Source organism: Macrosteles quadrilineatus, unplaced genomic scaffold, assembly GCF_028750875.1.
Source record: "Macrosteles quadrilineatus isolate MER2022 unplaced genomic scaffold, UCM_ALF_1.0 Scaffold_9__3_contigs__length_116548681, whole genome shotgun sequence".
Classification (NCBI taxonomy): domain Eukaryota; kingdom Metazoa; phylum Arthropoda; class Insecta; order Hemiptera; family Cicadellidae; genus Macrosteles; species Macrosteles quadrilineatus.
The window spans coordinates 11,412,431-11,429,825 of NW_026542602.1; the positions used below are offsets into that span (position 1 = coordinate 11,412,431).

General features: G+C 41.7%; 1 protein-coding gene across 7 annotated transcripts in view; it reads left to right on the forward strand.

Moving 5' to 3' along the window:
• Positions 1-2,262: 2,262 nt before the first annotated feature.
• LOC129002129 (85/88 kDa calcium-independent phospholipase A2-like) overlaps positions 2,263-17,395 on the forward strand; it is a 73,945-nt gene continuing 58,812 nt past the window's right edge. For 4 of the 7 annotated variants that reach the window (XM_054429724.1, XM_054429723.1, XM_054429725.1 and 1 more), the window contains exon 1: positions 2,265-2,909. In XM_054429724.1, the coding sequence (XP_054285699.1) occupies positions 2,689-2,909 (221 nt within the window). In that variant the 5' untranslated portion in view covers positions 2,265-2,688. Of the gene's footprint in view, positions 2,910-17,395 lie in introns of all 7 variants that reach the window. The other 3 variants (XM_054429722.1, XM_054429720.1, XM_054429721.1) reach the window with 2 other exon arrangements.

Here is a 17,395-nt window from a genome sequence, read left to right on the forward strand (position 1 = left end):
GCGATCAACTGTACCGGCTGTGCGATCATTAGTTGGTCAGGTTATAGAGGCCTTTGAGGCTGGCGACTCTCTGGGACTGGTGTTGTGTGATCTAAGCAAAGCCTTCGACTGCGTTTCTCACGAGATACTTGTTAGTAAACTCAAACATTAAGGAATAACGGGGATTGCTCTTAACACCTTGCAATCGTATCTGAGAAACAGGAAGCAGGTAGTGGAAGTTGAGGGTGCTCGATCAGAAGAGCTTAGTTTGCGACATGGGGTTCCTCAAGGGTCTGTGCTTGGTCCCCTTCTCTTCGTCATTCTTGTCAATGATTTAGATCTTCAGGGCCGCTCACTTTTATATGCGGATGACACTACCCTGCTGGCAAGGGGAAAGGACATAGATCAAATACGTCTGGACTCAGACAGATTACTTGACGAGGCCAAGAATTGGTTTGTGAGCAACAAGTTGCAGCTCAACGATGATAAGACTCAGCGACTCATTTGCACTCTGAAGACGACTGATGCTGGGAACCCCTTGAAGCTCCTTGGCTTCTGGATTGATCCGAAGATGTCGTGGGGTGAACACGCAACTCAGGTCTGCCATAGGCTTTCTAGAGTCCTCTTTTTGCTAAGGAAATTGAAAAAATCAGTGCCAGTGGATTTTTTGGTATCGGCCTATTTCGCCCTGTTCCACAGTCATATCTCATATGGGTTGTTATTATGGGGACACTGTCCAAAGAGTCAGAAGATTCTGCGGCTCCAGAAGAAAGCAGTGAGGCTTTTGACTTCATCTGGCCGTCGAGACCACAGTAAGCCTCTGTTCTCCTCTCTTAACATTCTTACCATCTTTAGTCAATATGTACTTGACTCCGTCTGCTACGTTAAGGAGAACATTGGTGACTTTATACAGCGTGGTGCAGTACATCAGCACAACACTAGAGGAGCTATCGATCTGGATGTGCCAAGATGCAGACTGGCTAAGTCACTGAACAGCTTCCCAGTTATGGCAGTGAGACTTTTCAATAGACTCCCAATTGAAGTAAAGCAGGCGAACAATGCCCAGTTTAAAAGATTGGTAAGGGAGAGACTCCTGGTGGACCCCCTATTTGACACAGACGAATTTATGAGGGAACCTTGGAGAGGAGCCATCCGCAATCCAAGATAGCCTAGACATGAATTGACACAGCCTATCCAGATCATCTGGTCATCGGCGACGCAGTGGTAATTAAGGTAATAATTAATTAATTACCATGTATTTACACTTGTTCACCCTAAAACCATAGATAAAACATACGATCCCTTGTGTTGGTTAGTCTATGCTAAAACCATGGCCACCTTTAACCATATTTAACTCCAGGCACGGCCGCCTTTAACTCCAGGCCGCGGCCTTCGAACTGGCACATCGCAAGTGGTGTTGTAACAGCTGTTTTTGTTTGGAAGCAGCTAATGGTATTTGTGTTTTTACGAAATATTGGTTACTGGACTATGACAATATCGACTCCGCTTAAAAATGTACAGATATAGATTTTAATTCATACTGTTTCAATTTTCAATTCTGTATGTTTTATTTTCAATATTTTAATAAATTTATGTTCATAAATTATAAATTAAATTAATAAAGTGCGAATTAATGAGCTGATGTCACCTGTCTGCCATGTTATCTTATGGGACGTCTGTCGTTGAACAAGTGAACAACACCACTTGCGATGTTGCCAATTCTACCAGGCCACGGCCTGTAGCACGGCCGCCTTTAACTCCAGGCCGCGGCCTTCGAACTGGCAACGTCGCAAGTGGTGTTGTAACAGCTGATTTTTAGGAAGCAACTAATGGTATTTGTGTATTTACGAAATATTGATTACTGGACTCTGACAATATTGACTCCGCTTAAAAATGTACAGATATAGATTTTAATTCATATTGTTTCAATTTTCAATTCGGTATGTTTTATTTTCAATATCTTAATAAATTTATGTTCATAATTTATAAATTAAATCAATAAAGTGCGAATTAATGAGCTGATGTCACCAGTCTGCCATGTTATCTTATGGGACGTCTGTCACTGAATAACACCACTTGCGATGTTGCCAATTCTACCAGGCCGCGGCCTGTAGTTAAAGGCGGCCGTGCCCGTAGTTTAAGGCGGCCGTGGTAGTCGACCTCTTTTTTTTTCTTTTAATAACCTTTGGTCAGTTCTCACTCTTCAGTCTTCACTCCTCAGTCGAGTCGTCGAGTCGAGTCAGCTACCAGCGTTTACGGACAGACAACGACAGATTATAGCTTAGTGCGAGTGCAGACAACAGAATCTCTGTGGTGATCACTGATCGATCAGATTTTTCAGTGTACTCTACAGAAAGTACAAACAAACTAGGGACAACTAAAGGTAGACTTGAACTGAAGCTTGAAGAGTCGTGGAAAGTTTATTGCATTGAAAACTTGTGACATTTTGGTGTATTTGTTAGCAATCTTTATTCATTGAGTTGATTCATTGTAGTACAGTTAATTTGTGTAGAAAGACTTCTCCCCAGTTAAGCTTAGCCTAGGCCTATTCCTATTTGTATGTAGGCCTGTATTCAACAAAAACCATCCAAAAGCTTCTAGGCCTATGACACTGTGGAGTATGTGTAAACGAAGATAGTCTGGAATTGAATTAACATAATCTTGTGTAATTGTGTCATCTTTTCCCTAATTATTGTAGGCCTAGTAGTCATGTCTTCTTGGCTTGAAAATCTGACTACTGCTGGGAATGTGCTACAAAAAATGTTTAGCAATACCAGTCCACCAAATAAAGTTCTGGAGGTGAAGTCTGATAAGTATAGCAACAGAACTGTAATATGCAGGGAAGACAACATTGTGTTTTATGGACCAACAAACAATGACAATAAATATGAAATTGTTATTCTAAGAGCATACTGTGACCTAGCCTACAGGTAAGAACTTCAGTAGCCATATAATAGGCATATAATAACTAGTACCGTAATAAGTAACTTAGAGTCGGGACCACATAAGTTTGCAGTTAAGGGAGGAGCCTATTAACCATATGGTTTTGAATGAACCAATAAGAACGGTGCGGTGTTGCCAAATCTAATAATACCAGCTGATTTGAAAATATTGCTTTGTATATTTAATTAGTGTTGTTAATGGGCGATGTGGCTACCTACGTCGCACTAGCATTGTCTTGTGATTGGCTGCCACCAACTGCAAACTTACGTGGTCCCGACAATAGGCCTTGGCTATAAACTTTATGATTCACTCTGATAAACTTACAATGAAATACTTTTGCAAGTGACCCCTGGCTGTGGAATTAAGTTAGGGGGGTAAAGTGGGGTAAGTGGAACCAGGGGGCAAGTGAAACCGCAGCTTATCAATCAACTGATAAGATAAGTTTCAGCTTAGTTGCCATCATCTTTTATTGTGTTCTCTGGACCTTGTTTTAAAACCTTAAAAAGCTAGCCTAATTAAGTTATGAACAAATGTAGGCCTACCTACCTAAGTTAACTAAAGCCGCGTTTTCCTAGGAAGTGGAGAGAGGAGCGCGGAGAGCGGACTCCACTTGTCTTAGGTAATTTAATGTTACTGTTTTCCTAGAAGCGGAGCGGAACGCCATGTTAATCTATTTTCTGCTCTCCGCGTTCCTCTCTCCGCCCTCCGCCTAGGAAAACCCGACTTGAGGCTACTTTTTGAATATTGAAAAAAAAAACTTAAAGCCTACATAAGTTAGCCAGAAAACTTGAATCAGAAATCAGAAACTTGAGAGTGAATGACTCTTTCTAGTGCTTTAGAAAGGGCGGGAAGAATGCTAATTGGTCTGTAGTCTTGCGGTAGAGATGGGGATGAGATTTTATTCAAGGGACGGACAAGCGCAGACTTCCACTTTTCTGGGAAAATACCTGATCTTAGTGAAGTATTAAATAATATGAAAGTTAATGTCGGAAGGAGAGCAAACAAGATTCGTTTAATTAAAGAAATTGGGATTCTGTCAGAACCAGTGGCGTCAGACGTTAACCGCCTTATAGCCTTCAAAACATCAATTTGCAATATTGGCTTGAAGTTAAATTTAGTGATGGAATTTGGCAAGGGACGTAATTTTAACTCAGTTAAATGGTTCTGAATTATTGTAGGCCTACCGTTTGCCTGTGATGAAACTGATAAAAAATAATTATTCAAATCGTTCAAGGGAATTGATATGGGAACAACTTTAACTTGCTTTCCAAATCCAAAACGTTTTAGATTACGCCAGCAAACAGCAGAGCATTGCTTTCCTTCGGAAAACAATCTATGAAAATATTGGAGTCGAGCATTACGTAAATGTTGTTTTACTTGATTTCTAAGCTGGCGGTAGTGGGCCATGAGCCCCTGATCCCTAGTTCTTTTGGCTCTGCGATGGACTGAGTCCCGCCGAGCCATTAAGCCAATGATCTCCTCACTAATCCAAGGAACGGATCGACTTTTACTAACCCTACGGTTGACAATTGGAGCGTGCTTGTCATATAATTTTAAAATGGTTTCATTAAGTGAAGCGACCATATCATCAACTGACTCCAGGGTGTGTATGGAGTGCCAAGGTGTTAAACTTACATCAGACAAAAAATTTGCTTCATTAAAATTTCTAAAATCTCTGTAAGAGATAAGTTTTTGTTTGGGCTTGGGAGCTCTCGTGGCAAGGGCACAATAAATTAGGTCATGTCGAGAAATGGCAGGGATTGGAAGCTGGCCATGGTGGACTGAAAGTTCGGGATCACTTAAAATAATAAGGTCTAGTAGGGTGTCAGCTTCAGCAGTGTGATGGGTCGGGTCCAGTGGTAGTATCGTCATGTTGCAAGAGTCAAACATGTTTGTCAATTGTTTGCAATCGTAACGTCCAGGTTTGAGTAAGTCACAGTTAAAGTCACGCATGATCAAGACACGACTGTAGCCTGGCATGAGGCGCAAGAGAGTATTTTCAAAGTTGGCCAAATGCCCCACTCCTGGAGGACGGTAACATGTCCCCAGGAGAAGAGCATCCGAACCAGACAAACGAATTTCCAAAAAAATTAATTCGGGTTTAGCAGAGTACTCACCCGGGGACTCGTACAACTGCCTAGCTTGCAAACCGTCCTTTACATAAACGGCAACGCCGCCACCTGTTTTTCCTAAGCGATCGTTTCTGAAAACTGAATAGCCAGGCAGTGCGATCAACCCAGGCGAAATACTCGGCTTCAACCAAGTTTCTGAAACTGAAATGATTTCAAAATTTTGAGTCCGAAATATTGCTCTGACTTCGTCAATATGTTTTGTGAGGGATTGAGCATTGATGTGAGCAGCTTTGAATTGTTTGGTAAAGGGAGCGAGGTTGTTGATAAGGATCTGGGCGTTATCAGTAGGGAGAGGAGTGGGCGGGGGAGGGGTGACTGAGGCGACGCTGTGCAGGTCCGCTATCCTGGACCTACAGCTCGAACCCGCGGCGAGGCGCCGACGACGCGCACCGGCGTAGCTGCAACAGACTTATTCACACACACACACACATACTCGGGATATAACACACAGTAATTAACATATCTAAGCTACTATAGAGAAAAACTTTAGCATTCATTACTGACGAACAAACACGATTAGCTTTCAGCTCCTTATTCAAAATTAAATTGTAAATTGTAATGAACTAAACATTTTAAACAGGCTTTTAAAACAGGGATACGAATCCTATACTAAAATACATGTGAAAAAACAAATAATAATAATAATAAATGTAGTTATTTAAAATACGAATGTCATGGTTTTACATAAATTAAAATAATGATTGGTATTACAGTATAAGCATTTGAAATAATTATCATTGATATGCAGTAGAATGAGTTAAGTTAGAGCACGCATCTTAGCTAGTTCTGGATAGGCCTACCAATTTTTGATTTTTCCTCTAGAGGAGTTGTTACCAACAACCCCTGTTTGGCTTGGATTGTGCTTAAGGGTCATTGTCAGGAAATGTGACAATTTGCCAATTTTTTTTAAATTTTTTTATAAAATATTTTGTTAATAGGCCTATTAAGTTATTATAAGAAGTAACAACCATTCAGAAATACAAATCAATCAGCAGCAGAGCTTAAAATCTTTATTTAACTTAGTTTTTTTTTTTTTTTTTTCAGGTTACCAAGTAGTCTAGTCACACCTATTGTTATAAAAAAAAAACAGTAAATATTGTTCAATAAAAAAAAAAAACATATTGATAATTAGGAAATAACACTATTTCAACAGGTTTTATAGTTTTATAAGACTAAATCTTTGTTTTTTTCATGAAAAGTGATTGATAAAGGTGAAATTAAATAGAAACTCCTCTTAAAAGTCAACAAAATCCATCATAGGGCCTAGTTAATTAAATATAGGCCTATACCTACTTGTATTTGAAAAAAGTTCAGTAACATAGAAATACAATTAGTTTACAAACTACCTATTGTAAAAAAAATAAATTAGGCCTACCAATGCATTTTTCTTAATTTTTATAAACAGTACCGTGACCGGGCTGTCGCTGCCGTGACCGGGCTGCCGCCGCCGTGACTAAAACTAAGATTTTGAGTATGCGTCCATCCTGTTATGCGAATATTTGAGCTTAGGCCTACATATTGTGATGATGAGCAATGTATATTTATTAAGCAATGTATATTTATTAAATTCAGTCTAAGGGAACAATAATAAGTCAAAATAAATCTTTTATTAATTTTCAAAATTTATTGAAAGTTGTATAAACATTTTATCAGCTGACACGCGCTCGTCTCGAGGAAGTGTACTTCCTGTGACGATGTCCCCCACTGTCCTGCAAACCCACAACCAATGAGAGCTTTCCTTTTCAAGGATACTCCATATATGGTAAATACAATTAATAAGTAACAGTAGAGGGGATAACTGTCACAGAACTCTTTTTATAATTTTTAGACAATCATTCCATCATCAACTTTCGAACTAGTAAGTAATTCCTCCCCCCTCTAGTCTCTCTCTCACTTTCTGGTTCACTTAGGTATTCTCTATCATGTAGTATTTCTATGTTAGTATTTAAGATTCTGGAAATTAAATAATAATTAATCCTTTTAGAGATGAACTTGCGTATCTAATTTAAGCATATGAACTTACTTGAGTGTAAATTTCTTGATTCAATTTAAAATGTAAAATTAAACTTGTGTGAAACTTTAACGTTTTATTTCTTCTTTGGTTTTATCCTATTAACTTAGTTAACCATGCTGGTCAGGCATAACAATTGGTGTCAGAAGTGGTGGATTAGTATTTGATTTCCAGATATCAAAGCAGTATTATTAAGCAATGTTCTTTGGTCTTTTATATTAAATTAAGTATTATGATTGTCAATGAGTGTTAGTCAGTCTGTATCGAGAAATTTGTTAAGAACAGGGGTTCCCCCTACACTCTAGGTGCATTTAGAGTCAGTTCAAAGGGAGTATTTTTATAAGTACATTGGACAGGACGTAAAAATTGACCTTTGGGTGGGAGTAAAATTACCTTCGGGATTTTATTATTGGGTGTTAACTTTGGATGGTATAATTGCTAATAGCCGTTGGGTAAGATCAAGCTTTGGTTGTACCCGTAAAAAGGTAGATGTAAGGAAAATTTCTGGAAAGGTGTTGATAAGATCCAAGGCTGATTCGGTTTGGTCATATTGTAAGGGTAATGCCGCGTGGGTTGCCCAGGTTTACAGGCGACAGGTAGTAAGTTGCTAAGCTGGGGAACAAAAGCTCAAAAAGTGAATCAAAAACTTTTATGGAAAAGAGGTCGTTTGGTCGGCCGCCGAATTCGGGGTTAGGAACAACGAGCGTAACCGAGATTAAATCAGAACTTTTTACAAAGATCGGAACTAGATCGGCTGTTATTACGGCACACTACGAGCATATCCAGCCGACAGGGAGTAATACCTCAGGGGGGAATGTAAAGTCCGTTACTTTTTCAGGGCTTGATTTTGAATCTAAAGACGAAGTGATATATGACGTGCCGAAGCAAATAACAAAATTGTAGTCAATGTCGGACAACTTCCTGGACGAATTTCTCGGCATAGTACAAGAGGTAGAGTCGACACCTTTTGAGAATTTGCCTAATGTAAGTGACGTTATTTCTAGGGTAGTTGCGGAACTAGTATCTGAGGAGGATTTACTCCAAATAGCATCCCTTTTGGGGGACATAGACTTGGATTGTCTTAGGGTTTATTTGTATGAAGATGTTCTAATGTTAGTTACTGGCATTCCGGGATTCTGGGAAATAATACGGGAATACGTAAAGACGATTTTAATATTTGAACGTTTTCTAGGATTATAATCTGCATGACGGTGATAAGGATTTAATGGGTTCATGGGTTTCTGAGTTTTGGGTAGCTCTTGCCATTATTCATATTTGCATATTTTTGTTAATTTTCTTTTGTACAAGATCAAAATAAGAGCTTATTTCAATGTCTGATCCAATCTATTATTTGCCTATTCAAAATCCGGACCTGATTCTAGAAGGTTGTGAGTCCTTACTTCGATCCTTAGTACAACGTATCATCGAAAAATACATAAACGGTGGGCGAACCAATTATACGAATGAAACTAATGTATCACGTGTAAAAGTCACACAGATTGTGATAGACTTCTTAGACTAGTCGTGTCAGATGGGACTGTGTTGTAATCTTGTTTGTTTTGTCGGTGGTCTAGTCATAGCCATTATATTAGTTATCTGGTCTATAGTGGGCTTGGGTTGTTATCGCTGTGCGTTGTCCTGTTATCTCGGAGACCGTATTTTTATCAGTGACGAGACGACTACCAGTGCACCGCGTTACTAAATACTTGTACAGATTAGTATTTTCCGTAAGAGAAAGATGGTACGAACACTCCCGCCGTTACCACTTCCACCAGGAAGGGGCAACAATCAGCAAGCGAATGAGGAGGACAATGCAAACCAATTAGGGCAACCGTTAGCTCAGGCAGCACATCAAGCCGCTGCACCGGCAGTAGCACCACTGGTGCCGGCAAGACTATACGATCTGTCGGTAGCGAACCTTATCGAAGTATTTAGGGGTGATGGAACAGGCCCTACCGTGAAAGAATTTTTCCGTTTGTTTGAGAGCGCGTCCGCCACAGGGCGATGGGCGAAGGAGGATATGGTGAGGATTTTACAGCAAGGGTTCTGCCCCCACATTTTTGTCCACATTGTTAGACCGGTATGGGGCCGAGGTTGAGTATGAAGTCCTTAAAAGGGAAATTGTTGAACGGTTTACAGGGAAGCATACCCAACACTATCATTACTCCAACCTTACTAACGCAGTTCAGATGAAAAATGAAAGTGTCGAGGCTTTCACTGTTAGGATTAGGCGGTTGGGCACACTAACTATAACACCGAGGGAGGACATGGCGGAACAGCGTATTGTGAGGGAGGAGGCTGAGAAACGAATGTTGCATGCTTTTCTGCATGGGTTGACTGGGGTTACGGGACAGGTAACTCGTCACAAATTCCCTGAGCGATGGGAAGAAGCGGTCCAATACGCAGTCATGGTGGCCGCGGATGAAAGAAGCCACCCTTCGCGCGACCCGAGACCAGTGTTTTCAACCCTGGCAACATGTTTCAATTGCAAGCGACCAGGTCATATGGCTCGTGACTGTAGGGCTCCCAGACAGGGTAATACTGCTGATGGAGGTAGATATGACAGGAGTACGAACTATGGGCCAGGTCAGAGTTTTCGGGGGCGTGGCCAGTATTCTCATACGGGTCCATCACAAGGACAGGGCGGTAACAGAGGACGAACTTATGGTTCTGTGTCTCACAATGTAGGTAGAGGGCGTGAAGGGGTCAATGAGGGTTTGGTTTCTAGACGTCCGTTATCGGAGGTTGAATGCTTTAATTGCAAAGAAAAAGGGCATTTTGCCAATCGCTGCACTAAGCCGAGAACTAATTCGGAAAACAGGCGCGGTCCGATAGCCTAAAATGGCGTCCAACTGTCGGACCAGCGAACAACGATATAATAGTACCTAGTATCCTCTCCACCACCAGTGGGGACCTGACTGTAGTAGGGGAAATTGATGGTAAAAAGGTAACATTATTAATCGGTACTGGGGCTGTGATGTCGTTGTTAAAAGAGGGCGTCAGTACATTACCAATCCTGCCGTGTAACGACATAGCTAAAGGGGTCACAGGGAGTAGTCTAAATATAATAGGAATTCAAAAGATGGTTATTAACATGGGGGATAGGTTCTTTCCAATTGTGTTTAGAGTTTGTAATATGGAGATTCCTTATGGAGGTATTTTAGGATTAGACATTTTAAGACAAATTGGCGCAGTTATAGACCTTAAGAAAGATTGTATCACTTTCGGGGACGAACGGTGTGAAGAGGATGACGTGATGGTGCGGGAGGACGTCGCGAACCCTCCCCTGCCAGATGGAGTCGTGTGGCAAGTGGTAGTACCGGAGAGGTTGAGTTTGGACCCGGAAAGTGAGTTTCAGATTAGGGCCGTATTAAAGCCTTTTGCGAGCAGCCGTGGAGCTGTAATTCCGGACATGGTATATGTTCAGCCGATTGAAAGTGATGTTTCAGGAATACAGGGCGCGCATGTGGTTAGTAAAGTTATAGAGAAACAAGGTGTTAAAGGCAATGTCATGACGTATTGTGTAGCTTTACATATGTTGAATTCCAGTAAGGAAGTATTAGCGCTAGAGAAGGGGACGCAAGTGGCCATAGCAACCCCGGTGGAAAACTTGGAGGGTTTTTCAAATATTTGTACAGTTAGGGAGCAGGGATGGAGCAGAGAGCTCATCCTTCTCAGCCGAAATACGAATTACCACGAGGTAGGCGTCGACGCTTCAGCACGGGAGCTCGGTCCGACCTCGCAATGGGCTGTAACCGGACGTATTCAGGAGTCCGTGGATAACTCCGAGATCGAAAGGTCAAATGCTCTAGTTGCAGTTTTAGGTAAGGGTGTAATTGATGTAGACGAACTTATTGAAAGAAAAGTGGCGCATTTGGAAGGGAAGGAAAAAGAGGTAATTAAGTCTGTTTTGTGCGAATTTAAAGATATATTCTATGACGGTAAGAGGGCTCTAGGATGTACTAGCAAAATCGAACACAATATCTATACAGGTGACGCTCCACCAATAAGGAGGCGACCGTATCGACTACCCCATGAAAAGAAAGAAATTGTTAGGGAACAAATCCAAGACATGTTAGATAAGGACATAATTGAACCAAGCGATAGTGCTTGGAGTTTTCCAATTGTTTTGTGCCTCAAGAAGCGTCCAGTCGATGCTGGGCCTGATTATAAACCTAAATTTAGGCTATGTGTAGATTATCGTGGTCTTAATTCCATTTCTCGCATGGATAGATATCCATTACCTAACATTCAAACCACACTGGATTCCCTTGGCAGCTGTAAATACTTTTCCGTGTGTGACTTAATGAGCGGGTATTGGCAGATAAAGGTGGCAAAAGAGGATAGACCCAAGACCGCATTCGTGACAGAGGAGGGACTTTACCAGTTTAAGCGGTTACCGTTTGGATTAAGTACAGCCCCTCTAACTTTTCAACGAGTTATGGACTCGGTATTAACAGGCCTAAAAGCAGTGCCGGATTTAGGGTACTTGCGGCCCTAGGCCAAATTACTTGAGCGGCCCTCCCCCTGTGGTGAAAATTCCTTGCGATCGCGGAAGGCGGAAGTAATAGTGACTATCTCCTATACATCAAGGGGACATCATCATCGACACCCGTGATCCTGGATGAAATCGTGGACATCTCTCCTAAACCAAGTCAAAGCCATCATAGTTATCCGGGACCGCAGTAAAATCGTGAACATCTCCCGCGGGCCGCAATCACGGGGACATCATCATCGAAACTTGCGATCGCGGCAAAGTCGTGTTAAAAACCTCTCCCGTGGACTGCGATCATGACGACTTCATCATTGTCACCCGCGGCCGTGCCGGAATCGTAAACATTCCACTCGGGAAGCCATCACGGGAACGTCCTCATTGACAACCCCAGCCGCGGCAAAATCGTTAACATCTCCCGTGAACCACGATCACGGGGACATCATCATCAACACTCACAGCCGCGGTGAAATCATGAACATCTGCCGCGGGCCGCAATCACGTGAACATCATCATCGACACTTGCGATCGCGGCAAATTCGTGTTAAAACATCTCCCGTGGACTGCGATCATGAGGACTTCATCATTGTCACCCGCGGCCGTGCCGAAATCGTAAACATCCTCCTCGGTAAGCCACCATGGGGACATCCACATTGACACCCCCAGCCGCGGCGAAATCGTTAACATCTCCCGTGGGCCGCAATCAAGGGGAAATCATCATCGACACTTGTGACCGCGGCGAAATCGTGAACATCTCCCGCACACGGGCCGCAATCACGGGGACATCATCATTGACAACTCGATACAGCATCTACTTCGTAAACGTCTCCTGCGAGCTGCGATCATAAGGACACATCCCCGTCACCCGCGGCCGCGGCTAAATCATGAACGTCTCCCGCGGGCCGCAATCACGGGACATCATCACAGGCACCCGAGGCCGCGGCAAAATCGTGAACATCTCCCTCGGTCCACGGAGACATCATTATGGTCAGCTGTGATCGCGGCAAACTGGTGGTTTAAAATAATATATTTTTTAAAAATTTTATCTAAAAAATGTTTTTCCCAATCCTCTGCGGCCCCCTTTTGCTTGCGGCCCTAGGCCGCGGCCTAATCGGCCTAGTGGTAAATCCGGCACTGCCTAAAAGGTGTAGGTGCTCTCGTGTACCTCGATGATGTGCTAATTTATGGGCGAACCATTGAGGAGCATGCCAGTAGATTGAGGGAAGTATTTAATCGGTTGAGGGAGGCGAACTTGGTTTGCCAACCAGAGAAATGCGTATTTGCTCATAAGGAGGTACATTACTTGGGTCATGTTATCGGTTCCGATGGAGTGAGACCGGAAGCAGATAAGATTAGCGCCGTAGTGAACTATCCCGTTCCGCGCAACGTCAAGGACGTACGCTCATTTATAGGACTTTGTTCATTTTACAGACGCTTTGTTGGGGGATTTTCCAAATTAGCTAAACCACTAACTGATTTAACGCGTAAAGATAAAAAGTTTGAGTGGGGTGATCAGCAGCAAGAGGCTTTCCAGTCCTTAAAGCAGGCACTCACCACACCACCAGTTTTAGCGTTTCCACAATTTGATAAGCCATTTCTGGTTACAAGCGATACAAGCTTGTATTGTATTGGCGGCATATTGAGTCAACAATATGAGGATGGAGAGAGGCCAGTGGCCTACTATTCTAAATCTATTTCCAAATCTGAACAAAATTATGGCGCAACTGAAAGGGAATTGCTTGCCGTGGTAATATTAACTAAGGTGTGGCGATGTTATCTTTACGGTAACAAGTTCACCTTAAGAACCGATTGTGCCGCAATAAAATGGATATTTTCGTTAAAGGACCCGAACAGTAGGCTTACTCGATGGGCTTTGAAATTATCCGAGTTTGACTTCGAAATTGAGCACAGGAAGGGTAACCTGAATCAGGCAGCTGATGCACTATCACGGATCAGAACTATCTGTAGACCTATATGGTCACGGGATGCTGTCCTGCAGGGACAGGGGACGGATATGTTTTGCAGGGAGGTCTCAAAGCAAATTAAAACTGGGGAAGAGAACAACTTTATCCATGACCTGGATGGGTTATTGTATCAAAAGTCCGATACCGGAAACCGACTTGTTGTACCGAGGGGAATGATAGCAAAAGTATTAGAGACACACCATGATTGTGTGTTTAGTGGTCACCAAGGTATCAAACGCACCCTAGATACAGTCAAAGCACAATATTATTGGCCAACCATAAACAAGGACGTCACAGAGTATGTTAGTCAGTGTCATTCATGTAACTTACGGAAACCTGGCAGGCGTTATACCGCACCCATGGGTATTTTTGATACTGTTAGAGTACCGATGCAATTAGTTAGTATGGACATTGTTGGTCCACTTGTTGTGTCAAAATCAGGAAATCGGTATCTTTTATCTTTCATTGATTCTGCAACCCGTTGGGTAGAGGCCATAGCTATTCCGGATCAAACTGCAGAAACTGTAGCAAAAGCGTTTGTCACGAATATAATTGCTCATTTAGGGGTTCCAAAGTACCTATTAACTGATTGTGGATCTAATTTTCTTTCAAAATTGTTTAAAGAGGTATGTAAGTTATTGAAAATTTCTAAATTACAGACTACCGTGATGCATCCGATGAGTAACGGGTTATGTGAGCGTCAGCATCAAACCATAGCTGCTATGGTGTCTCATTATGTAAATAAAGATAGTAGAAACTGGGACACATTTATTCCTTACGTACTCATGGCACTGAGGAATGCCAAACATCCGGTGACAAAGAACACGCCATTTTATCTTATGTATGGTCGTGAGATGCGACTACCAGCTGACGACGACTACGATTTCTCAGGTGACAAGGGAACTCCAGTGGAGGAATTAGCTGATAAAATTCGGGAGGCTAACGATCTAGCTGCAAAATATACTGAAGAGGCGCGGCTAAGAAACAAAGAGCACTATGATAAAAATACTCGGTTGATAACATTTACTGTAGGCGACTTTGTTTATGTTTATCATCCCGACATCAAAAAGGGCCCACAGTCTAAGTTCAAACGCTATTGGTCAGGACCTCACGAGGTGGTTGGACAGTTAAGTGAATTAGTTTACAAAATAGACATAAATGGACGGACAGTAAATCTACATGTTAATAGGTTAAAGAAGTGTCGGAACACTCAGCTGACTGATAAGGCACGCGCCGTGGCTGATAACGAGGTGGTACAGGCCACAGCTGTTCCAGCTGAGATAAGCGACGACGTCACGGGTGATGACGCGCCAGAGGCCGATGGTGTCGTACCCGGGGAGTTAAATTGGGTTGATGGACCGATTGTAGTAGAGGACAACTTCATTGATGACGTTGTCCATGAAATTGAACCGGTCGAATTTGAATCGGATGACAGCATGTACGAACCCCCGGATGATCACCGTGATGTTGATTGGGAACCACCCGTGGAACCTGTATTACCACCAGATGAGTTAGGAGGTCCCGCATATAACACAAGAGCGCGCGCTAGGCAATAGTCATAACAATAAACTATTGGGAAGTTTAAGTTGACAAAATTACTATTATATGTGTAATCTGGTCCGAGATATGACGACATTGTGGTAGAGAGGGTAATTATGTAGAGGAATGAATTATGAGGTCTCCTAAGAATTATGTCTCATATTAGTAAACATTAAATATATATATATATATATAATATATATACTTTACTTTCCAGATATTTTTCAATATTATATATTAAAATTAGACACTCAACTGTATATATATTAGAAATGTATTAATAGTGTTCACAATTGTTTGACCATAACATATCGATTTTATTGTATGATTTTGTGTTAGAAGAATGATGAGTTTTGTGCAATGATAATGGGACATTTTGAACCAACCATATTAGCGTGGGTAATAAGTTACCTTGTTTAGCGTATTTTGAAACATTTAACGTTTGTGTACAGGACATTACTCGATTATAAGTATTTTTTTTAAATTCTTACTATTAGCTGTAGACATCTTAATTTTACTCGTGTGTAGTGTGAACAAAGACCATTGCTTATAATATTAATTAGATAAATAAATGTAAGGTGAACACAGAGGTGGAGGGCAGTTAAAAATGGGAGAGAATTACTGAAAAATGATCATTCTTTACCATGAGTATCGAGTATGGAAATACTCACTCTATTCAGTTTACTTATGAAAATAACTTGCTTTTTTTTACGTGATACTGAGTGTAAAGTCTAGTCAAATGGATGTAAATATATGCTCTGTTGGAGTCATGTGACCACAAATATGCCTCGCACATGGTCACATACCATTTCTTCATAAAGACATTATATTATGAATGTTTGAGTTAAAGGCACATACCTGGTGGTTCACAACTGGGGACAGCATGAGTGGCTTGGGCTCCGTGGGTGTTGCGCAGGTAGATCTGCTTCTGGTGGAGAATCTAGCAGTGTCACGTAGTCGTACTCCTGCGGTGGCTCTGAGGACGGAGGAGGCCGTCGGGGCGGGCTTGGAGCAGCTGATGAGCGTGCTGGAAATGGAACGCGCACGAACCTTGGAGCATGAGGAGCCCCAGCAGAAGTTGGTGCTGACCGCGGCCGACCACGGCCTATTCCAGGGATGGGCACCACCGGAAACGCTGAAGATGGAGCATTGCAGCGGATTACCGAGAGAGGGAGATACCCAGCTGCACCCGGAGGACTTGAGTTGGCTCTGGTTCCAGCTGCACATGGAGGACTCGGGTTGGCTCTGGTTCCAGCTGCACATGGAGGACTTGGGTTTGCTCTGATTCCCAGTGGATAGATGTATCGACGGACAGCCAAAGTCTCAGTGTCTAGTGATATGACTACGTGTACCCACTCCGGCTCAGTGTTCGGAGGTACGCGGGTGTAGCAATCTACGCCAAGCTCTACAAGAGGCATGATGACAGTCAAACACGGGCAAGGACTAGGAGCAACTGAGGACAAGTAGTGCTGGTTAGGGAGTGACTTGCGGAGGCGTTAGGAAGAGGGTTTGATAAGGCACCCACACTCGCTCAAAACCATGAGATACTCTAGTGCCTAACTGAAAATTCAAATATATATATGCGTTGATATTTATATATTTTGATTTTGTTATTTTAGTATTCATGAAATAGGGTTGCTGATGTACTTTGTATACGAAATAAAAAGGGTGTACCCTTATGTTACTATATTAATGTGGTAGATGTAATATGTATGGACATGAAACCATTTTGTACGCACTTTATTAATTGCCAATGATTAACCTTAATTTTAAACTTTTTGCTTTTGAAAATATATTAATATGTATATATATATATATACAAATAAATTTAATGTAATTGAAAATGTAAATAAACAAAATGTATCAATTATATTCTAAGATTTTATGCGTGAAATTTAGTATTTAGCATACAGTATATTATTTGTTGACTTTACTAGAATATAATCATGTTCTTGTAAAGCCTAGGCATCTTGCTTATTGCAGTATTGAGTCATTAATTAATTGTTGCTTATTTTGTGATGTAGCTAATATTAATTGTGTTGAAATAAATTACTTCATTAGACAGAGACTTGAGGGGACCGCCGGAAGGAGGTCGCTATCCAACTACTGATAACAACCCACTCGCGATAGACTGCGACCGACAGCTAATATACAACTGGTATTATACATCACCATACTAACAGGCTGTTATTGGAATTTAAAGTCTTGAAAATCAAACCCAAAGGGTATGATTTTCTCTTGCGGTGGTGCGAATGTGATGATGAGCAATGTATATTTATTAAGCAATGTATATTTATTAAATTCAGTCTAAGGGAACAATAATAAGTCAAAATAA